Below are 17,877 nucleotides of genomic sequence, written 5' to 3'. Positions count from 1 at the left end.
TTTGAATTTTGCCTTTAATTTAATTTAAACCTTTAAAATATGTTGTTTTTTTTATTTGCATATTAAAACTAGTGTAGAAAAGGGCAAATTTTAATTATATAATTGAATTTTCATTTTGCACTAAATTTTGCACATATGGAATGGGAAAATGTAAATTTAGATACAGAAATACATTGCCATTTTACATATTGCGGTGTCATATTTTGCATATTACATTGCAAATTGAATTTTGCTACACATATGCTTCCATGTTATCAGCCTCTCTCAAACTTTTTCCTTTTTTTTAAAGTCATGAAAACACTTTTTTCTTTTGCTATTTGAGAAAATGGGAATGCAAAAAAATATATTTGTGGTACTCTCCCATTCTCAATGAATGCGCTGCCGAGAAACCCGGAAAACAGGAAAAGGTCCTTCAGCAACGCCACAATTAGTCACGTGACCCAAGGACGCACGTAATGCGGAAGTAAAACAGAGTGGACGCTCACAAAACACAAGAAGTTCAGATAATTTTAACAAGATTATGGATGAGTCATACAAAACTTAATTATACATCTCATAGCATAGAATATAATGCGAATTATGTCGAGAAACAGTTGATTATAGGCTGTTATTTTGTCCCAGCTATGACTGTAGCATGCAAACAATTTACTGTATGAAATGTGTCAAAATCAAAACAAGATCCATGAAAGTGATAAAGGCTGCATTAAACATCGTTAAAAAGAGTTATACCTAAACTGAAACCCCTTCACACTCCAGCACAGGTGGCGCTATGCATCTAAATGCTGGTTGACAACCCGCCAACAAACCCACAGAAGAAGAACAACAACAACAAGAGTGGATGCGCTGACTTACAGAAACATCTATGTTCGTGCAGCATTAACTTGTTTACAGCAGCCTGGCGAAGCAGTTTGCTAATCAAGCAAGGAAGCAGGTCAGAGATTAGGGGCGGGGTTTCAGTGTGTGTTGTGCTGGGAGCTCAGCCGCTGAGGAGGACTGTGCGCTTTTACTGCGCTGACAGGCCCAGTGTTCACTGATGCTCCTGCGGATCACATGAGTTCATACACACACGCTCACGCATTATTACTCCAGGATTAACGTTACCTGCATGTTTAGTGCGATGTCATGTATATAACGATTGCAGTGCCATACTGAGTGATACAGAAGAGTGAAACTGCGCTGGATGTCACCGGGTCACTGGTTTTGAATGAAACGCTGCATGTGCGAACATGACTGACATTCAACTTCATACGTCGAGAAACAAGTACGCAGTTTTCTGCTGATTGTGTTTTGGACAAGAAACTATGAGCTTAGAAAGCCAACAGGACATTTTTTCAGATTTTCTGACGAGTTAAACTGCAAAAGCCGCCAATATGAGGATCTTCAGGACTTTGATGAACGCTCCATCCATCGCTAAACAAATCGACTTTTACTCCAGATTCTCACCTTCTCCCCTCTCTATGAAACAGTTCATAGATTTTGGTAAGTCTGTGATCAAATGGATGCAGTTCAGTATGAGAATAGAACAAAACAGAAAAGAATACACAAAAAGTGTCATGGAGGTAGTACTAATTGTACAGTGTCAGATGAGAAAACCATGCTATATCCAGGTAACATGGTATTTTTGTAATTGGTATAGAATACAATTAAAAGATAATAAGAAAATAATCTAATCAAAAAAACCCAGTCTAAAAGTTGGAATGTCTAAAAATGTACCAAGACGATTTTAAATAGATTAGAATAGAGAATGATGTTATGAAAAAGTATGTTGGATATTCCATATTATAAAAAAAGAAAAAAAGTTTAGTTTAAGGTTTAAATAACCTAATAAACTAAAATAAAATAAACAACTAAAGAAAATACCACAAAATTACTAAAACCTACTAAATACAATTAGTGAAAGCAGAACATATAAAAATAAAATCTAATTAATTGCTGGATAGAATCAATGCATGCACCAAAACTCGATGATGATGTTATTGTTTTCTGTCTCTCTGTACATTTGTCTCTGCAGGTTCAGAGAACGCATGTGCGAAAACGTCATTCACATTTCTAAGACAGGAACTGCCTGTCAGGCTGGCAAATATTATGAAGGAGATAGATTTATTGCCTGATAATCTTCTGAGAACTGCTTCAGTGCATCTGGTGCAGAGCTGGTTGGTGTGAATGCATACATGCAGTCTTATTATTCTAATGTGTGCACATATGTAAGCTACATTCTGTGGTTGTGTTGCATCTCTGCAGGTATATGCACAGCTTCCAGGATATACTGGAGTTCAAGGACAGGGATACTGATGATGAAATGCTCATACAAGAGTAAGAGATTCATCAAATACCTTCTAGTAGAGGTCTTGTTGGGTCCTAAGGATGGGCCCTTTCAAATGACTAGGGCTCTCAGAAACCGAAGTCTGCATAGTTGGGTTTTGTTTCTACTTTTGTTTCTAGATTTGCCCCAAGAGCATTTCAGTAATTTAGTGCCATGGTATTATAACACAAGGTGCATATCAATTAATCGCAACATGTATTGAGCGACATTTACTACACAGAGCCGTAGTTCACTGACAAGCTAGCTAGGCAATATCACGTTCATAATCGCAGCTAAATCGCATTCGATTATGAACGCGATATTGCTTGTCAGTGAACCAGGGGCGTAGCCATCATTTCAAAAGTGGGGGGGACGGAATGTCTCGTGTTATACCTGTTTTTTTGTTGTTGTTTTTTTTTCAGTTAACCCTTGTCTAATTGACAGGTTTTATTTTTAATCATACCTTTTTGCTTAATATGTTTTATGATTATATTATTATATATGATTATAAAATAGAAGGAAAGAAAGAGAGAAAAAAGAAAAAGAAAGAAATACAACAGCTTGTCACTGGGAGAGTACCCTTAAAAGCACATCTTTGTACCTTATTTACCCCAAAAAGTTGCATAGTTGTACATTACGGTTCATATTGGTACTTTAATGTACTAATATGCACCTTTTTGAGTGTAAGTTACAACGATGTCCTTATAAGGGTACTATTGTTTACATATTTCAGATTGTATTTTGTGTGTGTTGTATGTACATGGCACACAGTAATGGATACTTGCACATTCACATACTCCTTTATTCTGTTCTGTTCTATTATACATTAGTCTGATTACTCTGTTAAAAGGTATAAGAAATATCTTATCATTCATTTACATTTACATTTATGCATTTAGCAGACGCTTTTATCCAAAGCGACTTACAGTATATTACATGTATATTCAGGCTATACATTTTTTTATCCGTATGTATCCGTATTTTTTATCATAGACAATGCTGTAAATAATCTTTACCTCTGAAGCCTCACTGAAACCTTCTGCCTCATTCACTCTCAGCTCTGTATTCACTTCTGCCTCTGTCTATAGCAAATAAAGTAGTGTTTGAAACATGTACATACAGGGAATAGTGACATACAGAAGAAAATAACACATTAAGTACACTGCTGGACAATAACCAATCATTTGTATCCTAAATTATCTTTAACACTTTAGAATGGGGAACACATATTCACTATTAACTATGACTTTTGCCTCAATAAACTCTTCATTTACTGCTTATTAATAGCTTGTAAGGTAGTCGCTGTAGTTGTTAAGTTTAGGATTATGGGATGCAGAATATGGTCATGAAAAATACAGCATTAATATGTGCTTAAGTACTAATGAACAACCAATATGCAAGCTAATAATTACCTACTGTAGTTAAAAATGATAGCTGAGAAGTTGTTCATCATACTAATGTTATTTTTTATTTTTCTATATTTGACTAATTATGTGTTTTTTATGATTGGTCCATATACAGTATAATCCTACAAACGCTTGTGTATTATAGACGTTATACAATGTAAAAACAGACAGGTGTTAAAAGCCACTCTTCTCACCTGTCACTGTGTGTCGTCCTAACTCTGTCCTAACAAACCTAGGCTGACTGTTTCTTGTTCATTCTTGACAACAGATAAAAGTCAAATTAGTGCAATAATGACAGAGCACCCCTAAATGAAGTGCGGTCCTGTATCGGATCAGTGCTATACTTGATTGAAATACATCATGTAGATTTGGCAGAGTGTCACAATGCTGCAAACGCTGTAAAATCTCAGTTCAACATTATCTTTATTCTTATTTGAAGGGTTCTGACCCGTATGTTAATACATACGTGTTAAAATAAAAGACGTTACAAAAGAGTTACGGAAAAATACACTGAAAATAAATAAGTGCATGTTTGTCCAGGCAGCTTTTTATTTCTCCATATAATGAAGATAAAAACTTGCTAATTATTCAACAAGAGCAATAGGCAGAGTCACTCAACATTGTGCAACACTATTCGGATACCACATGCCAACTTACGCTGCTTGACTTTTTCGTAAAAAAGGAGTGAAGAGTATCTTGCTGCTTTGAACTCATCTCGACCTCCTATGAATGATGGATACAGCGCGGGACCGCGGGCGCGAGCCTGGGCATGTCGTGACGTCACAAACTGAGTGACTGATTGCCATGGAAACGTAAACGTCATGTATAAACTATCTTGTCTCTTTGAATTTTAAATTATTCTGCATTTATATACATTGCTCCATTAAAACCTCAACATATCGAGAACACAACTGTCCAATGAAAAAGTGCGGGGGATGAATTTATTTTTTATAAAAAGTGGGGGGGACGCATCCCCCGCGTAATCTACGCCCCTGCAGTGAACTACGGCTCTGTGTAGTAAATGCCGCTCCATTTGAAAGCAGGTGATGGCGATTTACTGCCAATCACTGAACCGGCTTTATTGACGAGATGCGCATGACTATCAATTGTACAACACACACGCATATATATATATATATATATACATACAGTATCTCACAGAAGTGAGTACACCCCTCACATTTTTGTAAATATTTTATATCTTTTCATGTGACAACACTGAAGAAAAGTAAAGTACAATGTTACTATTGCTACAACGTAAAGTAGTGAGTGTACAGCTTGTATAACAGTGTAAATTTGCTGTCCCCTCTAAATAACTCAACACACAGCCATTAATGTCTAAACCGCTGGCCACAAAAGTGAGTACACCCCAATAAGCCATTTTCTCTCCCCGGTGTCATGTGACTCGTTAGTGTTACAAGGTCTCAGGTGTGAATGGGGAGCAGGTGTGTTAAATTTTGGTGTTATCGCTCTCACCTTCTCATACTGGTCACTGGAAGTTCAACATGGCACCTCATGGCAAAGAACTCTATGAGGATCTGAAAAAAAGAATTGTTGCTCTACATAAAGATGGCGTAGGCTATAAGAAGATTGCCAAGACCCTGAAACTGAGCTGCAGCACGGTGGCCAAGACCATATAGCGGTTTAACAGGACAGGTTCCACTCAGAACAGGCCTCGCCATGATCGACCAAAGAAGTTGAGTGCACATGCTCAGCATCATATCCAGAGCTTGTGTTGGGGAAATAGACATATGAGTGCTGCCAGCATTGCTGCAGAGGTTGAAGGGGTGGGGGGTCAGCCTGTCAGTGCTCAGACCATACGCTGCACACTGCATCAAAGTGGTCTACATGGCTGTCGTCCCAGAAGGAAGCCTCTTCTAAAGACGATGCACAAGAAAGCCCGCAAACAGTTTTTTGAAAACAAGCAGACTAAGACATAGATTACTGGAACCATGTCCTGTGGTCTGATGAGACCATGATAAACTTATTTGGTTCAGATGGTGTCAATGCGTGTGTGGCGGCAACCAGTTGAGGAGTACAAAGACAAGTGTGTCTTGCTTACAGGTAGGAGTGTAATGGTCTGGGGCTGCATGAGTGCTGCCGGCACTGGGGAGCTACAGTTCATTGAGGGAAATATGAATGCCAACATACTGAAGCAGAGCATGATCCCCTCTCTGATTCCAACATGATAACGACCCCAAACACACCTCCAAGACGACCACTGCCTTGCTAAAGAAGCTGAGGGCAAAGGTGATGGACTGACCAAGCATGTCTCCTAGGGCTGGGTAAAAAATATCGATTCTCCGATTTTAATCGATCTTCAGTTTAACGCAACGATATCGATTCGGAAAGCCCTGAATCGATTCTTAATGCGCGTGCTTCACGTAAGAGGATATGAATATTCACCTCTCATCCTGAAGGTGTCACCATCTTTTGAATTGCTCCACTAAAAAAAACAACTGCGTGCACCCTATTATTAATGTAGATGTGTATTTCAGTAATAAACTTAAGTAGGAGAGTTTCAGTTACCAGCATTTATATCAAAATATGGATCCCATGTCTGCAAAACTAACATTTTAAATGAAATATTGATAGCTAATCGATATCGAATTGAATAGAATCGAAACCATAAAAATAAGAATCGAATCGAATCGCAGAATTGGTCACAATACCCAGCCCTAATGTCTCCAGACCTAAACCCTATTGAGCATCTGTGGGGTATCCTCAAACGGAAGGTGGAGGAGCGCAAGGTCTCTAACATCCACCGGCTCTGTGATGTCGTCATGGAGGAGTGGAAGAGGACTCCAGTGGCAACCTATGAAGTTCTGTTGAACTCCATGCCCAAGAGGGTTAAGGCAGTGCTGGAAAATAATGATGGCCACACAAAATATTGACACTTTGGGCCCAATTTGGACATTTTAACTTAGGGGTGTACTCACTTTTGTAGCCAGCGGTTTAGACATTAATGGCTGTGTGTTGAGTTATTTTGAGGGGACAGCAAATTTGCAGTTATACAAGCTGTACACTCACTACTTTACATTGTAGCAAAGTGTCATTTCTTCAGTGTTGTCACATGAAAAGATATAATAAAATATTTACAAAAATGTGAGGGGTGTACTCACTTCTGTATTTACATATGCATACATACATACATACACTGAACAAAATTATAAATGCAACACCTTTTGTTTTTGCCCCCATTTTTCATGAGCTGAACTCAAAGATCTAAGACTGATTCTACGTACACAAAAGGCCTATTTCTCTCAAATATTGTTCACAAATCTGTCTAAATCTGTGTTAGTGAGCACTTCTCCTTTGCCGAGATAATCCATCCACCTCACAGGTGTGGCATATCAAGATGCTGATTAGACAGCATGATTATTGCACAGGTGTGCCTTAGGCTGGCCACAATAAAAGGCCACTCTAAAATGTGCAGTTTTATCACACAGCACAATGCCACAGATGTCGCAAGTTTTGAGGGATCGTGCAATTGGCATGCTGACTGCAGGAATGTCCACCAGAGCTGTTTGCACGTGAATTGAATGTTCATTTCTCTACCATAAGCCGTCTCCAAAGGCATTTCAGAGAATTTGGCAGTACATCCAACCGACCTCACAACCGCAGACCACGTGTAACCACACCAGCCCAGGACCTCCACATCCAGCATCTTCACCTCCAAGATCGTCTGAAATCAGCCACCCGGACAGCTGCTGCAACAATCGGTTTGCATAACCAAAGAATTTCTGCATAAACTGTCAGAAACCGTCTCAGGGAAGCTCATCTGCATGCTCGTCGTCCTCATCGGGGTCTCGACCTGACTACAGTTCGTCGTTGTAACTGACTTGAGTGGGCAAATGCTCACATTCGATGGCACTTTGGAGAGGGGTTCTCTTCACGGATGAATCCTGGTTTTCACTGTACAGGGCAGATGGCAGACAGCGTGTATGGCGTTGTGTGGGTGAGCGCTTTGCTGATGTCAACGTTGTGGATCGAGTGGTACATGGTGGCGGTGGGGTTATGGTATGGGTAGACGTGCGTTATGGACAACGAACACAGGTGCATTTTATTGATGGCATTTTGAATGCACAGAGATACCGTGACGAGATCCAGAGGCCCATTGTTGTGCCATTCATCCACGACCATCACCTCATGTTGCAGCATAATAATGCACGGCCCCATGTTGCAAAGATCTGTACACAATTCCTGGAAGCTGAAAACATCCCAGTTTTTGCATGGTCAGCATACTCACCGGACATGCCACCTATTGAGCATGTTTGTGATGCTCTGGATTGGCGTATACGACAGCGTGTTCCAGTTCCTGTCAATATCCAGCAACTTCGCACAGCCATTGAAGAGGAGTGGACAACCTGATCAACTCTATGCGAAGGAGATGTGTTGCACTGCGTGAGGAAAATGGTGGTCACACCAGATACTGACTGGTTTTCGGACCTCACTGACTGCACATTTTAGAGTGGCCTTTTATTGTGGCCGGCCTAAGGCACACCTGTGCAATAATCATGCTGTCTAATCAGCATCTTGATATGCCACACCTGTGAGGTGGATGGATTATCTCGGCAAATGAGAGTGCTCACTAACACAGATTTAGACAGATTTGTGAACAATATTTGAGAGAAATAGGCCTTTTGTGTACATAGAAAAAGTTTTAGATCTTTGAGTTCAGCTCATGAAAAATGGGGGCAAAAAGTTTTTGCGTTTAATTTTGTTCAGTGTGTGTGTGTGTGTGTGTGTATATATATATATATACATATAAATGAAAGATTTCAAATTTGCCATCATGCCATCACTTTATTAGAAACACTCATGCAGCAGTTAACAAAAAAAAAAAAAAAAAATAGTTTTGTTAGAATTACAATATTAATAACTATGAAAACATGTCATCACATGTTGCTGCTACATGCATCTGTACTGTAGGGTTTGGTCATTTACATAGAAGCATGGATTGACAGAGAAGAAGGGGGATAATAATAGTAATAGCATAGAATTATTGATATGTATTTGTTTTACATAATAAAATATTGCTAAATGCTCAAAATGAGAAATGAAAGGTTGGCATGTTTTAAAATAACTTGGGTCTATTTGATAAAACTGCTTTTATTTAAAATGATCCCAAACCCAAGGCAACTAATATCAGACCCGACCCATGTCAAAAGCACCCATCTAAATTTTGAACCCAAATGCACTTGGGTCTCAATCCAAGTGGGCCCATGAAGCCCTCTACCTTCCAGTCCTACCTGTGCTAACGAACACACGCACATTTCTGATGTTTTAGCTTCACAGATGCTGTCATTAAAATCAGAAACCGCCACAATGATGTGGTGCCCACCATGGCTCAAGGAGTGGTGGAATATAAGGAGACCTACGGGACCGACCCCATTACCAGCCAGAACATCCAGTACTTCCTGGACCGGTTCTACATGAGCAGGATCTCAATCAGAATGCTCCTGAACCAGCACAGTGAGAGACACACACACACACACACACACACACACACACATACACATCTAGTGCTCTGTGACGCTTTATAATGGGTTCCATTATGGACAGCAGAAGTGTACAGTCCGATGAATGGGGCTTCTGGAACATGTAGCTTGGATTAGCAGCACTGACTGACATGTTTACAAGTTTCACAGATCGGTCACCCAGTAAACGTCGAGCTATGTTGTTTCACCACCAGTGAGAGGATTAAATGTCAATAACATGATGTCTGTGTGTTTCCAGCTCTTCTGTTTGGGGAAAAGATATGTGACAATCCTGCTCATCCCAAAGAGATCGGCAGCATTGACCCCAGCTGTCGTGTCACTGATGTCGTGAAAGGTGACCGTGATCTATCCATCTCAAAAACATGTAGCGATAATTAAGGATTTGATTAAATGTATGAATACATTTTTCATAATTTTTTCTGCATTACAGTAATGAAAATGAGGAAAGGGGTGCTTTGTAGACTTCATTTAAGCCATATTAATTAATTAATTAATTTATAACTTTTGAGTTGAAATGTGATCTGAATGCCCTAGCAACCTCCCAAAACACGTTAAGACAGAATGTAGCAATGCCCTGGCAAACAGCCACAACACATTGGAATCACGACACCAACTTTTGCCTTGACAAGCACCATTTATATTTTCTTCAGAATCTATGAAACATTATTTAATTATTCAATATTTAAACTTTTACCTGTTACTGTATTTCAGATGCTTATGAAAATGCCCGTAACCTTTGCGACCGGTATTATATGAACTCACCTGAGTTGGTACTGGAAGAATTCAACGGTAACTTCCTGCTGCACATTTACTACAAGTAATGTAACTGAATTAAAGGTGGGGTATGTATTTTTTCAAAAACCCTTTAGAAAACTGAGTCGGGGCAGAGTACCAAAACAAACTTGTAGTCAATCAGCAGTAAGGGGTGTGTCTGCTCATGATGTGGAGTAGAGAGTGTTCAGTGAACAGCCGAGCCGAGCTACAGAAAGATAGAGATGGCGAATAAAAAACACGTTTGCGGAACGATGAGGCAAGAAGTAGGATCCGTGTAAATATCGGATCAGCTTTCCAGCGCTCGAGAGAACTTAAGGAGCGGAAGGCCTGTGATCGGATGCTGAGGTTGCTTTGGTACTTCTCGATAGGTGAGTAACAACCGTGTCTACACCGGACGCACCGCGCCGCAACAGCTAAAGTCTGCCTACACTGGACGCGATAGATTTGTCGGAGATTCGTCGCACCACGCAGTATCCAGTGTAGAGAACATCACTGATTATTATAATGACTTCTATAGCCTTGTATTTTGTCACTTGGCTCGCATCCAGTGTAGACACGGTAACTTTGGTTTTGCTTTATTTCACATAACTAATCATTGCTTGGGTTGCGTAGGCTACGTATGTGTGGGGCGGAGCTATGAAAATAGGGGCGAGACCCTTTTGGGGTAGGGGCGTGTTTGTTTTGGTGATTTCAAATATCAACATTGGCTTCCAGAAATCGCTTACCCCACCTTTAATGATTTGTAAACCGTCAGGTTTCCACATGGATGGTCAGAAGTGTGACTGCTGTGTCTCATGTGTTTCCTCTGCAGTTAAAGGACCTGATAAACCCATTGCTGTGGTTTATGTGCCGTCTCATCTGTACCACATGGTGTTTGAGCTCTTTAAGGTGCTGTACTTCAGTTCTCACTGCATAAATATTGAAGTATGCACTCATCTGGCGAGAATATTTGCCCAAAGTTCTGAGTAGAGTTAATATTGAGTTTTAGATTGCGTATGATGTTGTGTCACATGATGTACAGTGAATGGTGTTGCTCTTTTAGGTGAGCAGCAGTGTGCTGAGCTATAAATATGTTGTGTGACTCCTGCAGAATGCCATGCGCGCTACCATGGAACTTTATGAAGATGCCATGGAATATCCTCCAGTGCATGTGCAGATCGTCCTCGGCCAAGAGGACCTGACTGTGAAGGTACAGAGTCAGACAGAGCGGCTGTGGTCAAATCTGTGGTAACTCCTAAACTTAACCAAACGGCCAGCTGGATTCATGTTAATTATACTGCATACCATAAATCACAGTGTTCCTAAAATTACCATTTAAAAGTTTGGGTTCTCTTTCTTTATTTCAGCATGGATGCATTAAATTGATCAAACATGCCAGTAAAGACATTTATAATGTTACGAAAATATTTCTATTTCAAATAAATGCTGCTCAAGAATCCTGAAAAAAATTATCACGTTTCCACAGAAATTGTTTTTAACATTGATGATGATAATCAGAAATGTTTCTTGAGCATCAAATCAGCATATTAGAATGATTTCTGGAGTATCATGTGACACTGAAGACTGTAGTTATGATGCTGAAAATTCAGCTTTAACATCACAGGAATAAATTATATTTTAAAATATATTCAACTTGAAAACAATTATTTTATTGCATTTTTGATCAAATAAATGCAGCCAACCCCAAACATTTGAAAGCTGGTGTAAATCTGCACTTAATGTAATGGTAGAATCTTTGATAGATAATAGGCCATTAAACAATAAAACCTGGTTTAATGTGAATCATGTTGTTCTGTCAGGTCAGTGATCATGGAGGCGGAGTCCCGCTGAGGAAGATTGACAGGTTGTTTACATACACATACTCCACTGCACCTCGTCCTCAGATGGACACGTCTCGAGCCACTCCTCTGGTCAGTATGGGACATCTCTGAAATCTGAACATACTCTCAGTACAGTCCACATCCCAGGGTCCCACTTTCTTTTGGTTTCATTTTTTAATGCTCAGAAACTGAAGGGTTGTAGTAGCTGTGGCTTAGCGATTGGCTTACATGCTCAGACAAATGATGTAGCAAGTTGTAACCTGCATTTCTTGATCCCATTCTCCCTGTTTTGTCTGCATTATTTCTGTTTCAACTTGTCTATCAGTAAAAATTGGCAAATACATCGTTTTGAATTACCTGTCTTAAATGACCTGTTAAAGCACCCACAATATATCTTTGCTATGTTGATGGCATGTGTTGTCTTGTGGTCTCAGGCTGGTTTTGGTTATGGGCTGCCCATCTCCAGACTTTACGCCAGATATTTCCAAGGTGACCTAAAGCTCTACTCCATGGAGGGATTTGGCACAGATGCTGTCATTTATATCAGAGTGAGTACATCTGTCTGTAACTCTTAACCTTATATAATAACCTCTGGTTTTCATCCTCCCAAATCTATGTATTTTCATTATAATTATTTGCATAATTATATTTTAGGAGATTTTTTGCATTGACATTATTTTTTGATATTGCTTTAACAGCAATGCAAAAAATGTCGGTGTCATTACAGTAATGTGTAAAAATATGATGAAAAACACAAAATATAACAAAATGATGAAAAGCCAACATTTGAATTGTCTCTGCAAAAAACCCCCCCAAAAAACCTTAATGATCCTAAAACTCAGAAACAGTTTAATGCTTTTCAGAAAAATATGAGAAAGCACAACTGTTTTCAACATGGACAATAATAAGAAATGTTTCTCGAGCAGTAAATCAGCATATTAGAATGATTTCTGAAGGATAATGTGACACTGAAGACTGGAGTAATGATACTGAAAATTCAGCTTTGATCAGAGGAATACATTACATTTGAACATATATTCAAAAAGAAAACAAATTTTAATAATTTTATAATATTACTGTTTTTACAGTTTTTTTTTAATCTTACCAACCCCAAATTTTTGATCAATTGTGTATTATAATAATAATAATAATAATAGCCTAACTATAATAATAATATTAATAATTATTATTGAAATGATAATTACTGTTTTGGTTATTTATTGAAATAATGCTTCATTTATATTCTCTCTCATTTCTGGATTCCATTTATAATAATGTATTTTAATCCCTGAAGGCTTTGTCCACTGAGTCCATCGAGAGGCTTCCCGTTTACAACAAATCCGCTTGGAAGCATTATAAAACCATCCATGAAGCGGATGACTGGTGTGTCCCCAGCAAAGAACCCAAGGACATGTCCACCTACCGCAGCTTCTAGTCTGATCTCGCTGCTTGTGTTGTGGATGCGCTTGCCCAGTCTCCCCTCTCGCACCTTTCACCAGACTCAATAAAGCATCTTATCTTCATCTGTCTGCCCCGTGTAGATCAGGATAGAGGACCGAAAAGTAACAAGAGACTGGGAATACATAAGAGCATGCTGAAACACTAAATGTTTCTAGGATGTTCTAATGAAAAAGTTTTGCACTGTACCATGTGGTACCAGTATTGTAAGTTAGCACAGGTGTTGCTAGTGCCATCATATCCCAGATAGACAGTTAGGCTTTTGTAATTCTGGTGTATTTTGAGTGTGACTCAATACCAGTATGAGTTTCATGACTTATTTATCTTACGTTTGAATGGATAAGTCCGTATTTATTTTTTGGGTCATCTTGATCATTTTTGCTTTAAACTTACACATTGTGATTTGGAAATCAAGTTTGTGTCACGCAGTTGTGGGCTATAATATATACCAGCATAACTGGGACTTCACGTTCCTTGTACTGTCCCATGTATAACATATCGCTTTTTCTAAAGAAAGTGTGAGAATGTAGTGTGAAGGGGTTGAAAGTGTTAAATGCTTAACCCCACTAGAATATATTCAGCTTCAACTAATTAACATTGCAGGCACTTAAAGGACAAAAAAGAGGAACAAACGCAAATGAATCGTCTTTTGACCAGTTTTAAACGAGTGTTAAGTAGTTTGAATCTCATCCTGTTTCAATAAAGTACTATGAGTACAGTGAGACAGACTGTAACTGCAGCCTCATGACAAACGTATTTTACACTTTCAAACACAGCTGTAGGATGTTTTTCATGACTTGAGTGTGCAGTAATGAATGATTCACTGTTTTGAGGGCCTCCAATCGACACATGCTGGTGACGCCTGCTGGTCAGAACGTGTAAATGCAAAAAAAAAACAGCTTTTGCAAACCCATTCTAAATGTTTTATTGAAAGTGTAATCTACTAAATGCAATTTACAAAATCAAATACCATTAAATATTAAGTTCCTGTAGCCTATGTGTTCTTTTATTAAGTTGCAGGGCTTGGCTATTAGAGACCATTATCTACTAATCTTCTTTTTATACAAATGTGTCTCAAAATATCTGCAAATGTATAAAGCTGATCCGTGATCAGTTCGTTTAATGAAATCACGTGACTTTGGCAGGTCCATACACAGAATCAGGTTTGAACTGAGCAAATGATTCGCAGTGCTTCGAAAGCGTTTGATTTAAAAGGTAATTCAGCAGTGACTGAACAGGCTTTATCCATTTTTACTTTTTGAACATGGATCTAGTGTGAAGGGAGCCGGATTTTGGATTGAACACACACAGTCTTTTCTTTTACAAGAAGTGAAAGCATTTATTTTGCAGCTTATGCACTTTGTACCAGATAGCTTGATTTTTGTCTGTTCAAAATCATCTATTTTACAAGGTTACAAAAATATAACCACGGGACACGATGACATGAGCACTCTTTTAAAACGACGCTTACAATCAGATGATTATCCAGTAGGCCTACTTAAATTCATTACAGCTTCTGTTAGTCAAATACAATTTGGGCCATGGTCACTAATAAAAGTTAACTATATGCTACATTGTGTAACAAGTATGTATTTTTAACCCATATCCATAACATTAAAGCAGTACCTTTCAAATAAAAACAACAAACGAGATATACAAACACCTTTCACTTTGAGTTTCACTCTCTGCTTTTCAGAATTAGCAAAATGGTTTAACCAACAAGCTATTCTACTTAGTAGAAAATGTGTACAAAAGTTAATGTCCCTTCCTTAAGCTATGCTAATAAAGCTATGCTAATAGTTGTGTATAAAATATTTCATTTGCACATTTATAAACCACATTCCCCTTTTGTTTCAGTAAAAATATAGTGCTCAGTATTACTTGACTGTACAAGGATCCAGCAAAGTGACCCGTTTAACACCATACACCACAGGCCACAGAAGTACTCCTAAAATACAATACAAAATCTTTTTTGAAAGCACTATTTGTGCCACAATATTAGTGGCAAAGTTGTGAAAATAGGCATCTGAATATTTATATATCCCTTAGCAAGTTATTTTTTTTTTTTTTTTTAAATAGGCCCTACAGTGGTATCATAAAATACAATTAAAATTAATAAAAAAAATTGGTCTGCTATGAATTGCCATATTGATTTTCTTACAAGCTAGTCTAATATCTCACTTAGAACACTGAAAAAAGATTTTTCTTAATCAGTATTTTGTCTTGTTTTCCAGTAAAATGATCTAAACATTCTTAGGATACATTAATTTGCTTTCAGAGAATAAATTAAATGCAATTTCTTCTGGAAATTTAACAAAAATATACATTTAACTAAATTTAGTATATTCTCAAAAAATCTGTCTGAATGTGTAACTTTTTCTTTTCTTATGCAAATACATTTATCTTGTTTTAGGGCTGCTGAGATATTTTACTTAAAAAAAAAAAAAGACGACAAAATACTGATTAATTGTTTTTTTCTTTTACAGTGAAGGCAACATGCCCACAGATGGGTACAACACCTTTCTTAGTAAATTCACTACCTGTAGATGAACAGTATATTTCTGCTCATATTTGTGCTGCACAGACTGAAGTGAACAGAATAAAATATGATCTCGTAAGCAGCTTCATTAGTGTTTCAGCTCGACCGTCTGACTGTTATTAATGAGTTACTGACCGTATTCATAGCAACTCCTCTAGAATGGCTCATATGTGTTGTAACAGTCTGCCGATGATTGTGTCAAGAATTAAGACGAATAAAAGACAAGTTGATGCACTGAACATCATCAGCACACAGAGTCAATGCTGGCAGGCAGCCGTCCGCTGCGTCTAGCCTCTTTCTCACGCTTTTCCCGCTGTTTCTCCATCTTCTCTTGTGCTTTCTTCATCTCCTTCAGTTTCTTCTTGATGGTGGCTCGGTCATTCTGACTGGAAACACCCAGAGCCTGTGGAGAGCATTGCAAACCATCCTTAAACACAAGTGTGTCAGCAGATGACAAAATACAATTAAGCAACATCTTGCAGTGATCTTAATGCACTTTTAAAATTTAGAGTATTGTCAAATGCATTTTCTGAAAGAATGTGGTCTATAAGTCCTCCCCGAACACACAATAGCCTAATTAACAAAGATGACTTCCTTGTTAACAACATACTTCTGCTTGGAAAATTTTATATACACTAATCCAAGTATTTGAAAGTGAAACCAACGTTTTGTGCATTTTATAATGAGTATACTTCTTATAACCTATAAAAGCCCCCAAAGTGATTAAAAATAAAAATGCAATCAATCTTCTGTCCTTTTATAGAAGAATATTATTTACAGGAAAATCCCTAGCCCCCTTTTATGTTTAATTTTATATATGAATATCAGGGCTAAAATCGTGCAGTGTGAATTAGGTTAGGTAAAGAATCTTGAAACATCACCTGTTTTTTTTTCTAGCTCTGCTAACCCAATGAGCATTTCACTGTCCGATGGTCACACCTTAAATTTAGCAATTTCTAGTATTGCATCCTTCTCGTGGGCATTTAATAATTTTAGACTTTTCAGTGCGAGTTAAATCTCTTTTTGGCCCATTTTACCTATAAAAATGACCCTGCTTAATTATGCACACCTGAATATAAGGCATTGTTCGCTTCCAGCCCTTGTTAACAATCATATATAACTTACATTATATGTAAAATGAATAGTAGTAATTAAGATTGATGTGGTTTGAAATTGCTCATATGTGCTTGGAAAAATATAATCAGAATATCAACCTACAAAATAATTACGCACGCACTATATATACAGTGCCTTGCGAAAGTATTCATACCCCTTCATTTTTTTTTCACGTTTTGTTATGTTGCTGCCTTATGTTAACTGCTTTAAAAAAAAAATTTCTACATCAGTCTACACTCCATACACCATATTGACAAAGCAAAAACAGAATTGTCACAACTTTGTAAATTAATTACAATAAGTACATAAGTATTCATAACTAAATATTTAGCTGAAGCACCTTTTCAGCCTTAAGTCTTTTTTGTTTGATGTAACAAGCTTTGCTCATCAGCATTTGACAATTATCTGCTATTCTTCTCCTCACCTCTTCACCTCTCAAGCTCTGTCAGGTTGGATGGGGCAGACGCACATTTTCAGGTTTCTCCAGAAATATTTGATTGGGTTCAAGCTCAGGCTCTGGCTGGGCCACTCCTTGCTGTGTGTTTAGGTCCATTGTGTCCTGTTGGAAGGTAAACCTTCTGCCCGTCTGAGGTTCTGAATGCTCTGGACTGGATTCTCATTAAGGCTATCTCTATATTTTGGTGCATCTAACTTTTCTTCTACTCTGACGAGTCCCTCAGTCCCTGCCGCTGAAAAACAGCCCGACAGCATGAGGCTGCTTCCAGTACACTTTACTTTTGGGATGGTACTCTGCATGTGATGAGCAGTGCCTGCTTTCCTTCAAACATGATGCTTGGAATTGAGGTTCATCAGAGAATATTATTTCTCACAGTCTGAGGGTCCTTTAGGTGCTTTTTTTTCCTTCTAATTTTAAGTGTGTTTTCATGTGTCTACACTGAAGAGAGGATTGAGTCTTGCCACACTGCCATAAAGACCAGATCGATGGAGTGTTGCAGTGGTG

At 38.2% G+C, this 17,877-nt stretch overlaps 2 protein-coding genes across 2 annotated transcripts in view; one reads left to right on the top strand and one right to left on the bottom strand.

Moving 5' to 3' along the window:
* Positions 1–808: 808 nt before the first annotated feature.
* On the top strand, positions 809–14,892 carry LOC306876433 (pyruvate dehydrogenase (acetyl-transferring) kinase isozyme 1, mitochondrial-like). The gene is made up of 11 exons (XM_079427588.1): positions 809–1,479; positions 2,012–2,153; positions 2,242–2,313; positions 8,999–9,183; positions 9,448–9,543; positions 9,921–9,998; positions 10,795–10,871; positions 11,074–11,172; positions 11,783–11,893; positions 12,238–12,351; positions 13,098–14,892. Exons 1-11 carry the CDS (start codon positions 1,371–1,373, stop codon positions 13,236–13,238), a joined length of 1,224 nt encoding a protein of 407 aa, XP_079283714.1. The 5' UTR covers positions 809–1,370; the 3' UTR covers positions 13,239–14,892.
* The window catches only part of LOC306876432 (neurabin-1-like), a 53,025-nt gene continuing 49,731 nt past the window's right edge, over positions 14,584–17,877 (bottom strand). The window contains exon 19 of the mRNA XM_079427587.1: positions 14,584–16,203. Within this exon, the coding sequence (XP_079283713.1) occupies positions 16,045–16,203 (159 nt within the window). The 3' untranslated portion in view covers positions 14,584–16,044. The remainder of the gene's footprint in view (positions 16,204–17,877) is intronic.

This window comes from Barbus barbus (genome assembly GCF_936440315.1).
Source record: "Barbus barbus genome assembly, chromosome: 10".
Lineage (NCBI taxonomy): Eukaryota > Metazoa > Chordata > Actinopteri > Cypriniformes > Cyprinidae > Barbus > Barbus barbus.
The sequence above is the reverse complement of the archived record's forward strand: the minus strand, read 5'-3'. Positions and strand labels throughout refer to the sequence as shown.

What these genes read in the sequence shown, in the direction of transcription:
- LOC306876433 (XM_079427588.1), top strand. Translation starts at nt 1,371, where the DNA reads ATGAGGATCTTCAGGACTTTGATGAACGCTCCATCCATCGCTAAACAA. An exon ending in AATGCTCCTGAACCAGCACA is followed by an intron (nt 9,184 to 9,447) that starts GTGAGAGACACA and finishes GTGTGTTTCCAG; the next exon opens with CTCTTCTGTTTGGGGAAAAG. An exon ending in TGTCACTGATGTCGTGAAAG is followed by an intron (nt 9,544 to 9,920) that starts GTGACCGTGATC and finishes ACTGTATTTCAG; the next exon opens with ATGCTTATGAAAATGCCCGT.